The sequence below is a fragment of the Mobula birostris genome, chromosome 31, assembly GCF_030028105.1.
Source record: "Mobula birostris isolate sMobBir1 chromosome 31, sMobBir1.hap1, whole genome shotgun sequence".
Classification (NCBI taxonomy): Eukaryota; Metazoa; Chordata; class Chondrichthyes; order Myliobatiformes; family Myliobatidae; genus Mobula; species Mobula birostris.
This window is the reverse complement of record NC_092400.1, coordinates 18294709-18308703: the sequence shown is the minus strand read 5'-3', so window position 1 is coordinate 18308703 and position 13995 is coordinate 18294709. Positions and strand designations below refer to the sequence as shown.

At 37.9% G+C, this 13995-nt stretch overlaps 1 protein-coding gene across 2 annotated transcripts in view; it reads left to right on the top strand.

The window, feature by feature from the left end:
- kntc1 (kinetochore associated 1) overlaps window positions 1-13995 on the top strand; it is a 129121-nt gene that overhangs the window by 102695 nt on the left and 12431 nt on the right. For both annotated transcript variants that reach the window (XM_072247626.1, XM_072247625.1), the window contains exons 56-62: window positions 32-127; window positions 3148-3204; window positions 5375-5429; window positions 6215-6278; window positions 11343-11472; window positions 11862-11951; window positions 13665-13810. In XM_072247626.1, coding sequence (XP_072103727.1) covers window positions 32-127; window positions 3148-3204; window positions 5375-5429; window positions 6215-6278; window positions 11343-11472; window positions 11862-11951; window positions 13665-13810 — 638 coding nt within the window. The remainder of the gene's footprint in view (window positions 1-31; window positions 128-3147; window positions 3205-5374; window positions 5430-6214; window positions 6279-11342; window positions 11473-11861; window positions 11952-13664; window positions 13811-13995) is intronic.

Sequence of the window (13995 nt, the reverse complement as noted above, 5' to 3'; positions counted from 1 at the left end):
ATAGTAAACAACATTTTTTTGTTATTCAAAGGCTGTTAGATTGATTACTGAATTGAGCTTGGAGTACAAGGTGTATGACCCACAGCTATGGAATGGAATACTACAGAAATTACTGGCTTTTAATATGGTGAGTGACTAATACAGCTGAGTCTGTGTGCATTCATAGCCAATAAAAGCAAAATGCATTTATGGAGTCACACAGCACGAAAATAGGTTCTCTTGCCCACTGTGTCTATGCTAGCTGTTAAGAACCTTCTTGTTTTATTTATTGAGATATAGTGCAGAATAGGCCCTTCAGGCCCTTCAAGCTGCACCGCCCAGCAGCCTCGGATTTAACCCTAGCCTAATCACAGGACAATTTACAATAACCAATTAACCTATCAATCGGTGCATCTTTGGACTGTGGGAGGAAACCGTAGCACCTGGAGGAAACCCATGCGGTTACAGGGAGAACATACAGACTCCTTATAGACAGCAGTGGGAAGTCTATACTAATCCCATTTCCCACATTCACTTTTTTCAAACGGTCATCTAAATACTTTAGGGAATATTTGGGATTCAATATCAGCTTGTATTTACATACATATTAAGATGAAGAAAATGTTTACAAAGAAAAGGTCATAGAATCATACAGAAATAAAGCACTGAAACAGTCCCTTTGGCCCAACTGTTCAAGCCAACCACAGTATCCTACTTGCTGCTCCCAGTTTCCTGCATTCAGCCCATAACCCTCTAAGCCCCACTCCTCCATGTATCAATCCAAATGCCTCTGAAATGTTGCAATTGTATCCGTCTCAACCACTTCTTCAAGCAGCTCAATCCGGGTACTCACTGTTTTTAAAAAAAAAAAAAAAAAATGTTACCTCTCAGGTCTCTTTTAAATCTGTCCACTCTCGTCATGTATCTGTGCCCTTTCATTTTGCACTCCCCAACTCTGGGAGGGAGACTATCACAGTCCACCTTATCCATATAGCTTATGATGTTATAAACTTCTATGAGGTCATCCCTCATTCTCCTAAGCTTCAAGGAATAAAGATCAGGAGTGACCAACCTCTTCTTGTAACTCAGACCCTCTAGTGGAAGCAGCATCTTCATAAATCTCTCCTGCACCATCTCCAGCTTTACAGTGGTTTCCTTACAATGGGGTGACTAAAGCTGTACACAACACTCCAAATGCATCCTCACAAAAACTTGTAAAACTCCAACGTAACTTTGCTACTGTTACACTTTATGCCCAGACTGGTAAAGGCCAGCATGCTAGCCGCCGCCTTCATCACTCTATTTACTTCCACAACAACTTTCAGCAAACTGTGCACTTGTCATCCTAGATCTGTGTTCCATAACACTCATCAATGCCCTGCCATTTACTGTGCAAGTTCTATGCTGGTTTGAATGTCCAGAATGCATCACCTCACATTTATCTCAATTGAAACCCATTTGCCATTTGTCAGCCTATCTCTGTAACTCATCAAGATATTTTTGAAATTCATTGTAACCTGCTTCACTGTTAACAAGATCCACTAATTTAGCACATCAGTAAATTTGCTAGTCATGCCATGTACATTCACATCCATCCCATTTACGTAAATAATGAATAATAGATATCTAAACAATGATTGATGGGGCACCCCACTAGTCACTGACCTCCAGTCAGAGAATCATTCGTCAGCTATCTGTTTCTTATCATTAAACCAGTCCTGAACCTACTTTGCTACTTTCCCTTAATCCTGTGCAACTTCACCTTCCAGATCAGCCTGTCATGTGACACCTTATCATGGGCCTTACTGAAGTCCCTTTAAACAAAATTCACTGCTACAAAAGTCATTGATTCCCTTAGTTAACCCCTTCAAAAAAAAGAACTCCAAATGGTTTGTCAAACACTGTCTCCAACACACAAAACCATGCTGACTACTCCCAGTCAGGCTTTAACTATCCAAGTGATGGTAGATCTTGTGTCTAGTATTTTCTTTAGTAACTTCCCTAAAACTGGAGTCGGTCTCATTGGTGTGTAGCTCCTTAGCCTGTCCTTGCTACCCTTTTTTTAAACAATGGAAGAACGTTAGCCAACATCTGGTGGACTGGAACTTTACTAGTGGCTAGCAATGAAACAAAAACTCTACAAGGACTTCGGTGAGTTCTTCCTTTGCATCCCAGGGATGCACTTAGCTAGGCCCTGGGGATTTGCCAACTTTAATGTGCTTCAAAGCTGTAAATGTGCATATGATTCAAGACCTCAAAACCCATTTGTTTGGCATCCATCATGTTCTCCTTAGTAAACACTGAGGAGAAATAGACAAAAAAAAAAAAATTCGGCCATCTCCTGCAGTTCCACACACAGGCAGTCCTGATGGTCTTTAAGAAGACTTGATCTCTGCCAAGTTATCCATTTACTGTTAATATAACTGAATCACCTCTTGGGACTATCGTTAACCCTACTTACTAAATGCACCTTGCACCTTCTCCTTGCCTGATCTCTCTCTTAAGCCAGGCATAAACTTTTCATATTCCTCAAAAATTCATTCATACCCAGCTACCTGAAAGTGACTTACGGTTTTTTTCCCTGAAGCAGCATGTTAGGATGCATGCACTCTGCTGTGCATCTGTGGAAGGATGTGAGTATAGATATGCCTAGTACAGTTCTCTTCAGCCTCCTCAGAAAGTAGAGGTGTTAGTGAGCTTTCCTGATTGTATAGGATGTGTTCTGGGACTATGAGAGGTTGCGCAAGATGTGCACTCCAAGGGGTTGAAACTGCTTGCAGTTTTCACTGCTGTGCCATCAATGTAAAGAGGAGTGTGAGTGGCGCAAATCTTCCTGAAGTTGATAACCCTTTTTTTTTTTTGTCTTGTTGACATTAAGGAAGAGGTTATTTCCCTGGCACCTGGCCTCAAGCTCTGCCACCCCTTCTGTGGGCCATCTTGTTATTGGTGATGAGCCCCACCACTGTCATGGTTGTCGATATTTATTGTTTTTTCAAAGTACTGAAGCAAGTTCTGGAACATTTTAATAAGTTTGAGTTCGGAGGTTTCAGGCACCGTCATTATATTACTTCCATACTCTTCACAATATACTTTACAACACTAAGTATGTACTTTTGTTTAAACAAAATATAAGGTTTTGTTCTAAAATTCAATATTTGTTTGTTATAGACTAACTACTTGAGCAAAGTTTTACTGGCAGTCACTGCATTACACTCTTTGTGGCAGGTACGTATGAATTTTGCTTTGCGTTGTGGATTTTTGATGATCTCTAGCCACATTAAGATTAAACACCAATAAGAATCCAATTGATTTCTTCACTGGCATCTGATGAGATCATTCATTTATGTATAAGTGAAAAAATAAATTGAAGGTAATGCAGTTGCAAATGTTCACAAGCCATGACTTCAATTTTTCAATCATCTTTTGTGTTCTGTTCTAGCTCTGTTAAAACTCCTAGAAACAAAATTATGAGAAATTTTTAAGGTCAATGAAGAAATGGCTGTGATGTTAAAACAATCTTTATCTGTCTGCTGTGCAGAAAACTGAGGGTTAGTGACAGTACGAACTAAAATTCTCATTAAAGAGCTTTTACTGTATAGTTTAAGGGTACTAAAATGGCATATCTGGGTTTCTGAGGAAATTTGATAAGGTGCTTCAAAGGACTGTTACATTATATGAGATTGGGGCATGAGAGAATAATGATTAAAGCACAGGTCCTAGTGGGGTGACACCACCAACATTAGCACTGGATCTTGGCTGTCCATGATTTTATATTAATGGCTGGATGATAAGCTTTTGGGCACATTCAAGGTTACTTGTGATGCAAAGTAAGGTGAAAGTAAGCTGTGAGGAAAAGACAGAATGCTTGCAAAGGGACTTGAGCTCAATTAAGAACACCTGAAATGGAAGCAAGAGTGAGCCTTTTGGCCACATGTGCCTGCTTCACCATTAAATAAGATCACGCTGATCTTTTGTTTCAGTCAGTTTTCTTGCATTATATTCCTTGATTCCTTAAATACCTAGAATCAATCAATTTCTATCATGATTTGTACTGTGAGCTGTTCAGTATCCACTGACCTTTTGGATAGAGAATTCCAAAGATTTCTTACCTTGCAGGTAAAGTAATTTCTATCATACCTTTGTCCTGAATGGCTAACCTCTGCTTGAAACCATAAACCCTGGTTCTCAACAGTCAGGGGAAACTTCAACTCTGCATTCACACTGTAAAGCCACATTAGACTTTTGTACATTTTCATGAGATCATCTTTTTATTTAAACTTGAGGGTATAGGCTTGGTGTGCTTGACCTTTCCTCTAATGATAGAACTGCCATCCTACAATTTGATCAGAAGAACTTCAATCCATGCCCTTCCTTTGTTGTATATCTTTCCTTGGGTAAGAGACCAAACCTGTACACAGTATTCCAGATGTGGATTCACCAGGATTCTCTAGAATCAAGATGTGTCTACTCTTGAATTCTGATCCTCTCGTAGTAAAGGGCAACTTCCACTCCTGAGTTCTGCAAAGATACCCATGTACTTCTAAATACCAACGCCATTCAATCTTTCAGCATTTTAAGAAAAAAAACTCAACCTTCCTTGACTTTCCACATAATATTCCATCTGTCTTTATCTATTATCCTGAAGTTCTTCGTATCATGTAAAATCTTGATGCATTACACTTGTTCCCTCATCTGAATCATTGATACTGATTGTGAACAGTATTTTGACAATGACTGCACCCTCCCACCATTGTCTTTGCTGTTTGGATGCTTGTTTTTATGCTCATCAGGCTAATTCTTGATTTAATGAGCTCAGATCCTTATTCTCTACTAGCTCTGATATTGTGGCTATTCCTCCTCTATCCACTTTGTCTGTCTCTTCTAAAAGTTGTGTATCTTAGCATATTTAGTTCCTATCTTTAGCACTTACAATAAGTAGATTGTTCTCACTTATTTCTATTTGTTCCATTTATTCATCCACCTAATATAAACTCAATCTATTCTCACTCACCATAATTGTTTGTGTTATCCAACTGATGGTCATGTAAGTGTTAAATCTTCTGTCCATGTTTTTGGAACAGCCTGTGGTTTTTCTCTTGCAAGCACAATTATTTTTCTGCTTTTATTTACCCTTGTGCTCATCTTACTCTTTGTTTTCTCTCAAAATCCAAAGTGAAAGGAAGAATCAATAAATTACTAATGAAAATCTGCCAGGCAATGTTGGCAAATGTTAATTCTTTCAGTTCTGAGTGAATCTTGGCAATGTCAATGCCTCCTATTTTCAGTTTCAAAGGAAAGCTTCTTTCTTTATGTTACAAACTCTTAAATGTTCTGATTAGCAATAAAAGTTCTGCTTTTTTCAGCCATTGTTGAAAAGTAAATTTATTTTGAACAGATCTCCAATTTTACCAGAGCATGGCGCAGTGTAATACTTGCACCTTTCCTTTCAGGTAAGAAGATTTTCTTTTGAAATACAATTGGAGATGCAATTGTTAGAATCAGCCTTTTGAAGTTATTTTACAGGTGCTCGAACATGGGCTTTAATGTGTTGTTAATGTGTTAATTTTAATACAAAATATATTAGTTCTCAAAATCAAATTGAGTAAGTGAAGATGAAGCTGTATTTATGAGTGGTGTAGTAAAATCATGAAGAAGTGTTCATCTCCATTTGTGAGCTAAGGTAAAGACAAGACTCTGTTCTGAGCTCTTTAGATTTATGTAAACTCTTAAGGCATTGGAGTAGACATGGTGGTTGGGGTTGGGTGTTTCCTATTGACTTAGGCAATGTGACAAGCCATGGTAGAAACTTTTTTTCAAAAATCACTTGTTTTATGCTGTAGCATCCAATATTGACAGCTTGCATGACCATGGTACACTGAAATGTAACTTTGTACTAAAAAATATGTAAGACATTACCAAAAACAAGAAAGGAATGCACTTTCCCTGAGTGGTCCCATATTAAATTTGGCTCAATGCTTTGCGTGGCCTGAGAATCCGGAAGTTGAACGAGGCAGCCAATCAGCTTGGCTGGTCTGATAAACTTGTACTTATCTCAGCCATGTTTATCACTTTGCATGATGTGTTATGACTATTTAATAAACAAAATATCTTTCAGAGGCTTTCTTAATGTACTTTGCCTTCAAATTTTTAGAAGTACCATTAAAACTGAGATTACTTCCTGTTCTGAAAATATGCAGCTTTGAAATTAAATATACACTTTCAATTCTTTATCCAGCCTCGTGTCCACCAAGCTCAAAACAACTGAAGGCTTGTTATGATTCATTTGTACTCTTGATCAAGTAAGTGCTACCAAATAAAAATCATATATTATGCCCCATTACAAATTAAGTTTTTTTGATCCCCATTTTAATGGCTAAGCAAAAAAGTTGTCATCAAAGTAAAGATTTGGACTAAATTTTGGAGTTTATGTGGTATTTATGGAGCCTGCTCATTCTTATACAGTGGGGAAAAATCTATTTGGAATTAACAGATTTAAAACAAATATCTCTAGGTCTATTAGTGATGCAGTTAATTACAGTGATGTTAACAAGGGCTTTATTTACAGATAGGCTTGTTATTATTACAACCTGGAAAAGATGTTCACTAACATTTTTTTCTCGAAGCATTTTTTCTTGCTTGTCAGCTATCTAAAATTAACATCTATCTTCTCTCTTGCCTTTTTTGGGAATTTCAGCAAAGATACTCGTACACTGTTGGTAATTACAGTGCCTATAAAAAGTATCCCCGCCCCCAAAAGTTTTCATGTTTTATTGTTTTACAACATTGAATCACAGTGGATTTAATTTTTTTTCCTCTGACACCGATCAACAGAAAAAGATACTTTTTTTGTCAAAGTGAAAACAGATCTCTATAAAGTGATCCAATTACATCCACCACAGATCCCCTCTCCTTGCACAACAAAACGGCAAAGGAATGGGAGGATAAAAAATGAAGATGAAAACCATAAGTCTGAAAAAGTCCACAGTCCATAAATGTAATAATCCATAAATACAGAACCACGATACCATCCTCCGACATCACCGACATTCATTGAAAGAGGGACACCACACATGCGCAGAGGCCTACCTGATTGCCACAATGAGCCACTCAGCAATAGGCCGCTCACAGACAGGGTAGGGAGTCAGCGCTGAACTCTTGCTCGTATTCTGAATTCGCTACGATGTCTCAGTCTTCCTTGACAATTTAGTTGTTGATTAATGGACACTTTAATCGGTAAAATAAAGTTGAATGTTGGCTTGTGTCCTGTCTCTAAGTTTCCTTGCATCAAGACCATCTGAGTATGAGCTCGCTTCCTAGAATCATCTTAGAGAAAGCGAAGTGCTGGATCACTCAATCGATTCCAGACTGTAAATCGCAGGCTCTAACAGTCCCAGAAATGGATTTAAGATGAAAAACAGATGTAAAAAAAGCAAAATAGACATTTTCATGGGTTATCTGGAGGATGTCAACCAAGGGAGTGTTGTACGCTGGCACCATCTTGACCAGACTGTTGTTCAGAAGGTGCTAGAATCTGGAAGAAACAGAGCTTTCCTAAGAGAAACTTAATACACTGAAAACAAGTCAACATAAATTTATGAAGGGAAATTTATGTTTGATATATTTCCTTAAATTGTTTGAGGACACTAAAGGCAAAGGAATCTATAAATTTAGTGTATTTAGATTTCCAGAAGGCACTTGATCAGGTGCCACATGAAAGGGAGAAGCATGTTAATATGGAGTGAACAATGAATACCACAAAGACTAACATAAACTTTTGCAATGGTGTGCACCAGGATCAATTCTTGCCTCTCAGTTATCTTCTGTCTGTGTTAATGACTTGGAGCAAGCTATTAAAATGACCAAATGTGATGAAGGTGCAGAACTACGTGGGAGACCATGTTTCACTGAGATTATTTGGACCTGGCAGTAGGGTATGCCAGTGATTTCCCAACAGGGGTGGTTGCGTGTCCTAAAGGGGCGTTAGGGGAAATGGAGATCGTCGCCAGGGGCATTCAGGATTTTGGAGAGGGTGGCTGTAAGCAGCACTCTAACTTGAGGCATGAGACTGGACTGACTGTTAGTAGAGCAGGCACTTACAGGGAAAAAAAAAAGGATGAGGCATTGGTGCACAGGAAGAACCATAACTCTGCAGGCGGTGAGCATTCATCGTCACATGTCTGGAACTCGGCAATCTGATCCAATCCTACCAACAGATGTTAGGGATGCATAAATTAGCAACCAGGGTGCCCAATGGTTCCCCTTGACTTGCGGCATGGAATGAGTTCATGCAACTTAACAGTTGTTAAGTCAAGTACACCCTCTCAGCTTGCTCTACAGATCTACAGAAAACGGGTCAAGGAACAATACAGTGCTGGCCAGAATCAAACAGTAAAATAGAGCCAATCAGTGAAACCGCCGACCCCAAGGATTCCTCTTGAGGATTTCAAAGAGGCTTCTGCTTCAAATGTGCGGTCAAGAACCATCTTTGGGAATTATGAGATCTTGCGTGATTGGTCTATCATGTTAATTGGAATAGTATAAAGGTAGCTTGCTGAACACCGGCTCTATCCCGACTAACATTCAGATTCCAATCTGAATCCTTGTCAACACAATTTTCATTGTTGTGATCATCTTCATCTTCACCTTGCTGTTCCTTTGACCGCCACTACCATTGTTCCATCTGTGTCAACTTGCTGCTGTCGTCAACATCCGATAGGCATTCCCAGTTTGTGTTAATTTAAAAAAAATTAATTTAGCCCTGTTAATGATCGATAAATACATAAGGCACAATCTCTGAGTGAAGGCAGTGAAGCAATGAATTCTACTCCCACTGAGAAACTGTAACCACAGAAAGTGAGTCAATACAATGTTACATACCTGGAGTATGGTTTTATTCCGCTTCTATCAGATCAGTGACACTCCACATGTCTTATTTGTAATACTGTACTGTCTAATGAAGCCATGAAACCATCAAGATTACAGGAACACTTCTGTAAAAGACACCCTGAAAAGGCTATTTATGTTATTACAGTTTCAGAAGACGAAAGAAGCATTTGAAAAGCGTTGCACACTCAAGTCATTTGCCAAGAAAGCTAAAAATGACCTTGATAGTGGTCTCATTGTTTCTTATAACTTTTCCATAATGATAGCAAAGTAAGGAAAATATCATACAATTGGCGAAAGATTAATAATGCCTGCTGTATCAGAAGTGCTCACTACTGCCCTTGAAATGTAGATACCTGTATTTTAAAATCAATTCTTCTGAGTAATAATTCTGTAGCTCGTCATATTGACGAAATGAGTGAGAACACTGAATATCAACTATGCACAGAGTTTGGGATACAACTGGATGAGTCAACCGCGAGAGAATGGGGCATTGCTAATGGCATATGTACAGTTGTTCAAAGATGGACAAGTTTATTAATGAAATTCTCTTTTGTAAAAGAATTAAAAACAAATATCAGCGGAGAATCAATCTATGACTAGCTCAAAATGTTTATTGAGCATAAAGGTATTCTGATTAGGAACATGATTTCTTGTACAACAGATGGAGCACCAAGGGTCTCGGCCTGAAAATCCACTGTACTTTTTTCCATAGATGCTTCCTGGCTTGCTGAGCTCCTCCAGCATTTTGTGTGTGTTGCTTGGATTTCCAGCATCTGCTGATTTTCTCTTGTTTACAAAATGAAGGGGCTGTGTCTTAAAATTAATATGCAAAGGAGTTCTCATAGATGGTGATGAGCATCTGCACTACTTCAGAGGGTTGTAGAGATGAGGTTACTGGGGCATACTTAGAGAGTAGATATTTCTTTGAAAGGTTGGGAATTGAGTGATTAAGATCTGGGGTAGATCATCCCTGATCATATTCAATTGTAGGGCAAGATTTTGATGCCCAAGATGGCCTACTCCTGTTCCTATTTTACACTCTGTTCTTGAAGTGGTTCTACATTATCAAAAATGTCATTGTTGTGATCAAATATTGGATCACATTGTGCTGGTCCCAGTCTACAACTTATTGTTCATGCATACCTACACTAACCGGAAGCAGAAAAAGAGGACAAATCTTAACTGGCACTCCACTTCTTTGTACCTTAACTTTGAGCGTCAAAATGCAAAAATGCTTGCAAGTGCTCATTCATTTCTGCTGCTTTCCAGCCCATCAGCTTCATATCTTCAAAATCCACACCCTTTAAGTTTCTGTTAAGGATTTTAATTATTTGAATTATTTTTTATTAACAAGATTAATTGTAAACCGTGATAAGTTTCATTTCTTAAGGAACAATTACTTGCTGTCGTTGCCTGCCACAGGCCTAAAATCACTCTTGAATTCAACAGGGTATTGTTTTTTACACCAAGTTTACGTGGCATAGGAAATAATCGGCATTTTCCCCAGCCTGATGTTAATAAATTGCAGTTGGGCTGGCTCCATCTTTAGAATGTATGTGGAATACAGTAAGTGTCATCTGTCACTTAGTATATCTTAAGAATCAGGCTTATTATCACTACCTATGTCATGAAGTTTATTGTTTTGTGGCAGTGTTAGTGTAAAACTTAATTGCTATAAGCTACAAAACAAATAACTAGTGCAGAAGACGAATATCCAAGTAGTGTTCATGAGTTTGTGGATCATTCAGAAATCTGATGGTGGAGGGGAAAAAGCTGTTCTTAGAACGTTGAGTGTACATCTTCAGGCTGTGTCACGTCCTCAATGGTAGTACCATGAAGCAGGCATGAACCAGATGGTGATGGTGTTTAATGATAGATGCCTCTCTCTTGATGGTGGGGAGGGTTCTACCCATGATGGAACTGCTAGTCTACAACCCTCTGCAACCTCTTGCAACTCTTGCTCCATACCTGACTGGTACGGTCAGAAAGCGGTGGCAACATTTCATTTGCAATGCTTTAGAGAAGGTGAGAGAGAGAGAGAGAGAGAGAGAGATGTGTCACATGGTGCTACATCATTTTAAAGATAGAAATTATGGAATATGTGTTGAATGTAGATATTGGCATGGAAGGAGTGGGAAAATGGAAGCTTATCAACTCTTATTTTATGTTAAGAAAAGAAGGGGTGGAAACAGGAGTGGGCGATGGAGCAATCTCCACTGGAAGCAGTATTTTGTTAACAGCATGAATGTTATCATTCCAGACAAATTTTTGTTAATGTATTTTGTGTAAATAAGTTCAGGGCAATGTGTATTTACACGAAGTCCTTATTATTGTATGTAAATTGGCAAATGGTTAAGTAAATGGAAGAATATTTCTGCTTTGGTATTTTGCTTTTTGCTTTGATTCACTCATTTTTCATATTAAGATGATAACTTGTTTGGTGACACTGTTTATATGTGTATTTTCTGATCCTAAAGGTGTCCTGTTGTAACTGATCTTGATCTGATTGGCATTGCAAAACAATACGTTCAGCTGGAGTTGTCAGCCTTTGCTCTAGGTTGTCTGCTACTTATCCCTTATTCTGAAGAAAAGAAAAAACGAATACAGGTATGTGCTTTTGAAACAGTAATCATTAGCAACTTAAAATTTTTTAGCAAAGAAGGGTCTTGGCCTGAAACAAACTGTTTATTCCTTTCCATAGATACTGGCTGACCTCTTGAGTTCCTCCAGCGTTTTGTATGTGTATCTTCGTGCATTGTGCAATTTAATTTAGACTGGAGCTGTTGAGTTTATTTTAGTTTGTAATCAAGTAAGATAATATTATAGAATGGGATGTCATATTATTTCTGCCAAGCAGATGACTAAAAGAAAACGAATCTATGTATGAACCAGTGTATGGACATACTTCCACTTTGGAAGTATTAATGAACATAAAAGTTTCATACATTTCCCTGTGATGTTCAAGTAATTTTGTTTTTGTCTGATTGTGGTTGTAGGGATTTCTTTTGTCAACTGATTCTGTGAGCCTTTTGCAGCAAGTTGTTGATCACATGATGACTGGAGAGGTTGCAGGATACGCATCAAAGGTAAAATATTCTATTAAAGTGTGCTGATATTCAAAGTGTTGTCTCTAAAGATGAAAGAATGTTATTAGTTTGGGTGTTATCTGAAAAATATGAATAATTGGATGAGCAATAGTAATCTATATTTAGTCAGTATTTCACTTTTTGAGAAGTACAGGTATGTTGTCACAATCCTAATGTTAAACTGGTGGAGGTATGGTGATTGTCTATAGCGTCTGACAATGACAGAAGACCTGTGTAAAAGAGTTTTTAAAGTGGAAAAGCCATTGCACTGGGGCATTTCCACTCTCTTGATCTCAGAAGTCCAGGTCCAGTAGTACAATCGAGTATCACAAACCGGGAGCAATTTGATAGGGCTGGGAAAATATAGAATTTGGGACAAAATTGCTGGTTACATGTATCAGGCAGCAACTGGGTGTCCATTGCAGCTTGGGCTTTGGCACAGCTGCCTCAGATGCCAGGCTGCAGTGTCTTTAGTAAGCAGGGATCAGCCTTGGGTCAATTAAATAAAACAGCTAGTTCTTTAAAAAAAACAATACTATGATTAACACTGGAAGATTTTGATTTTAAACTTTGAAGGAACTCAAAAGATATGAGTAAATGATATGTAAGGACTTTTGCTATTCAAATAGATTTCCAGATAGGTAGGATGACTGGACAAAGACAGGCAAAGAATAAAGGATAGAAGACAATTCCTGATACAGGGATAAGATCATAGTGAATACTTCAGTCCATTGCATTTTTGAATTGTATCAATAAGCACTAATGGGTGAAAAGTAATTTAGTATTATATTAATAATAGGAATGATTTTAAGATCGTACTGATTTTGGCCAATCTAAAATCAAGTCGCTACTGCCAAGCTCACTGTGCAATTTGTATTTGCTGATTTGATCCCAAGCTCTGTATTTTCTTTCTGTCATCATTTCCCACTAGTGCTACTTGATACAATTCAAAAATGCAATATATTGAAGTATTCACTAAGAGCTTATCCAGGTATCAAGTATTGCTTTCCATTCTTTATTCCTTGGTCCTGTTATCCTGCCAGTCTGGAAATCTACTTGAGTAGAGTTCTGCTCTTGGTCCTAACTCATGTCATTGACATGGGAAATTGATTAGTAGTAAAGGAAATTATAGTTTGTGATGGATAAATTCTTCTTGGGCCTCCAGCTGGGTACAAGTATCAACTTTAACTGACATTTTGATGACAAACTGCCATCTTCATCAGGGATGTTGAATGGACAAGTCTAGTCTGGTGGATACAAGTACATATTTTTATATATTGTTTATGATATTACATTTATTATTGCTTGTATAACCTTCAATTTTATATGGTTTCTATTTGAAAACTGGTTCTGTTCCATTCCAAGGTTCTGTTACCATGCTCTTTGCAATCTGCTTTTGTGGCTAGAGCATTGTTGTAGAAATAAAATGGTGCAGATGGCAGAAGTACAAAATATAAATAAAATAATGCTGAAAAAGACCTGAGTCAGACAACATTGCAGGGATGGAAGCAGTTTTGTGGTTTTAAGTTGATCAGTCTTCAGAATTGTTAATGCTAATTGATTTTCATATTTGATTCCTTAGAAGTATTGGTTTAATTGTTTGCAGGCTCTGGGCAAGAAGTGTATTGACGTACTCTGAAAAACATTGATTAAAACTGTTAGCACTTCTCTTTTTAAAAACAAGTCCTAATAAATCCTCTGCTTTGTTTTAAGATTAAGGAGTTGGCACTGGGCAGCATTGCAGACAAGAAACAATACGAGATGCTCATTGGATCAAAATTCTTTCCCTTTCTGAAGCAATACATGATTGAACACAATCGTCTGAAAGAGCTAGTGAATTACCTTGTAAATAGGAGTTGGTAGGTATAAAATAAGTGTGAGTATATGAATAGATGTTAATAGTTAGATCATTCATAAAACACTTGCAAAATACCCCTAAGCGCTGAGAAAATTCTAAGTCAAAGGATTGAAGTAAAATTTATATTAAGTCACCCCAGTTACCAGGCAGAGTTTTTATATTTTAAAAAAAGCCAGTGAAGAGATC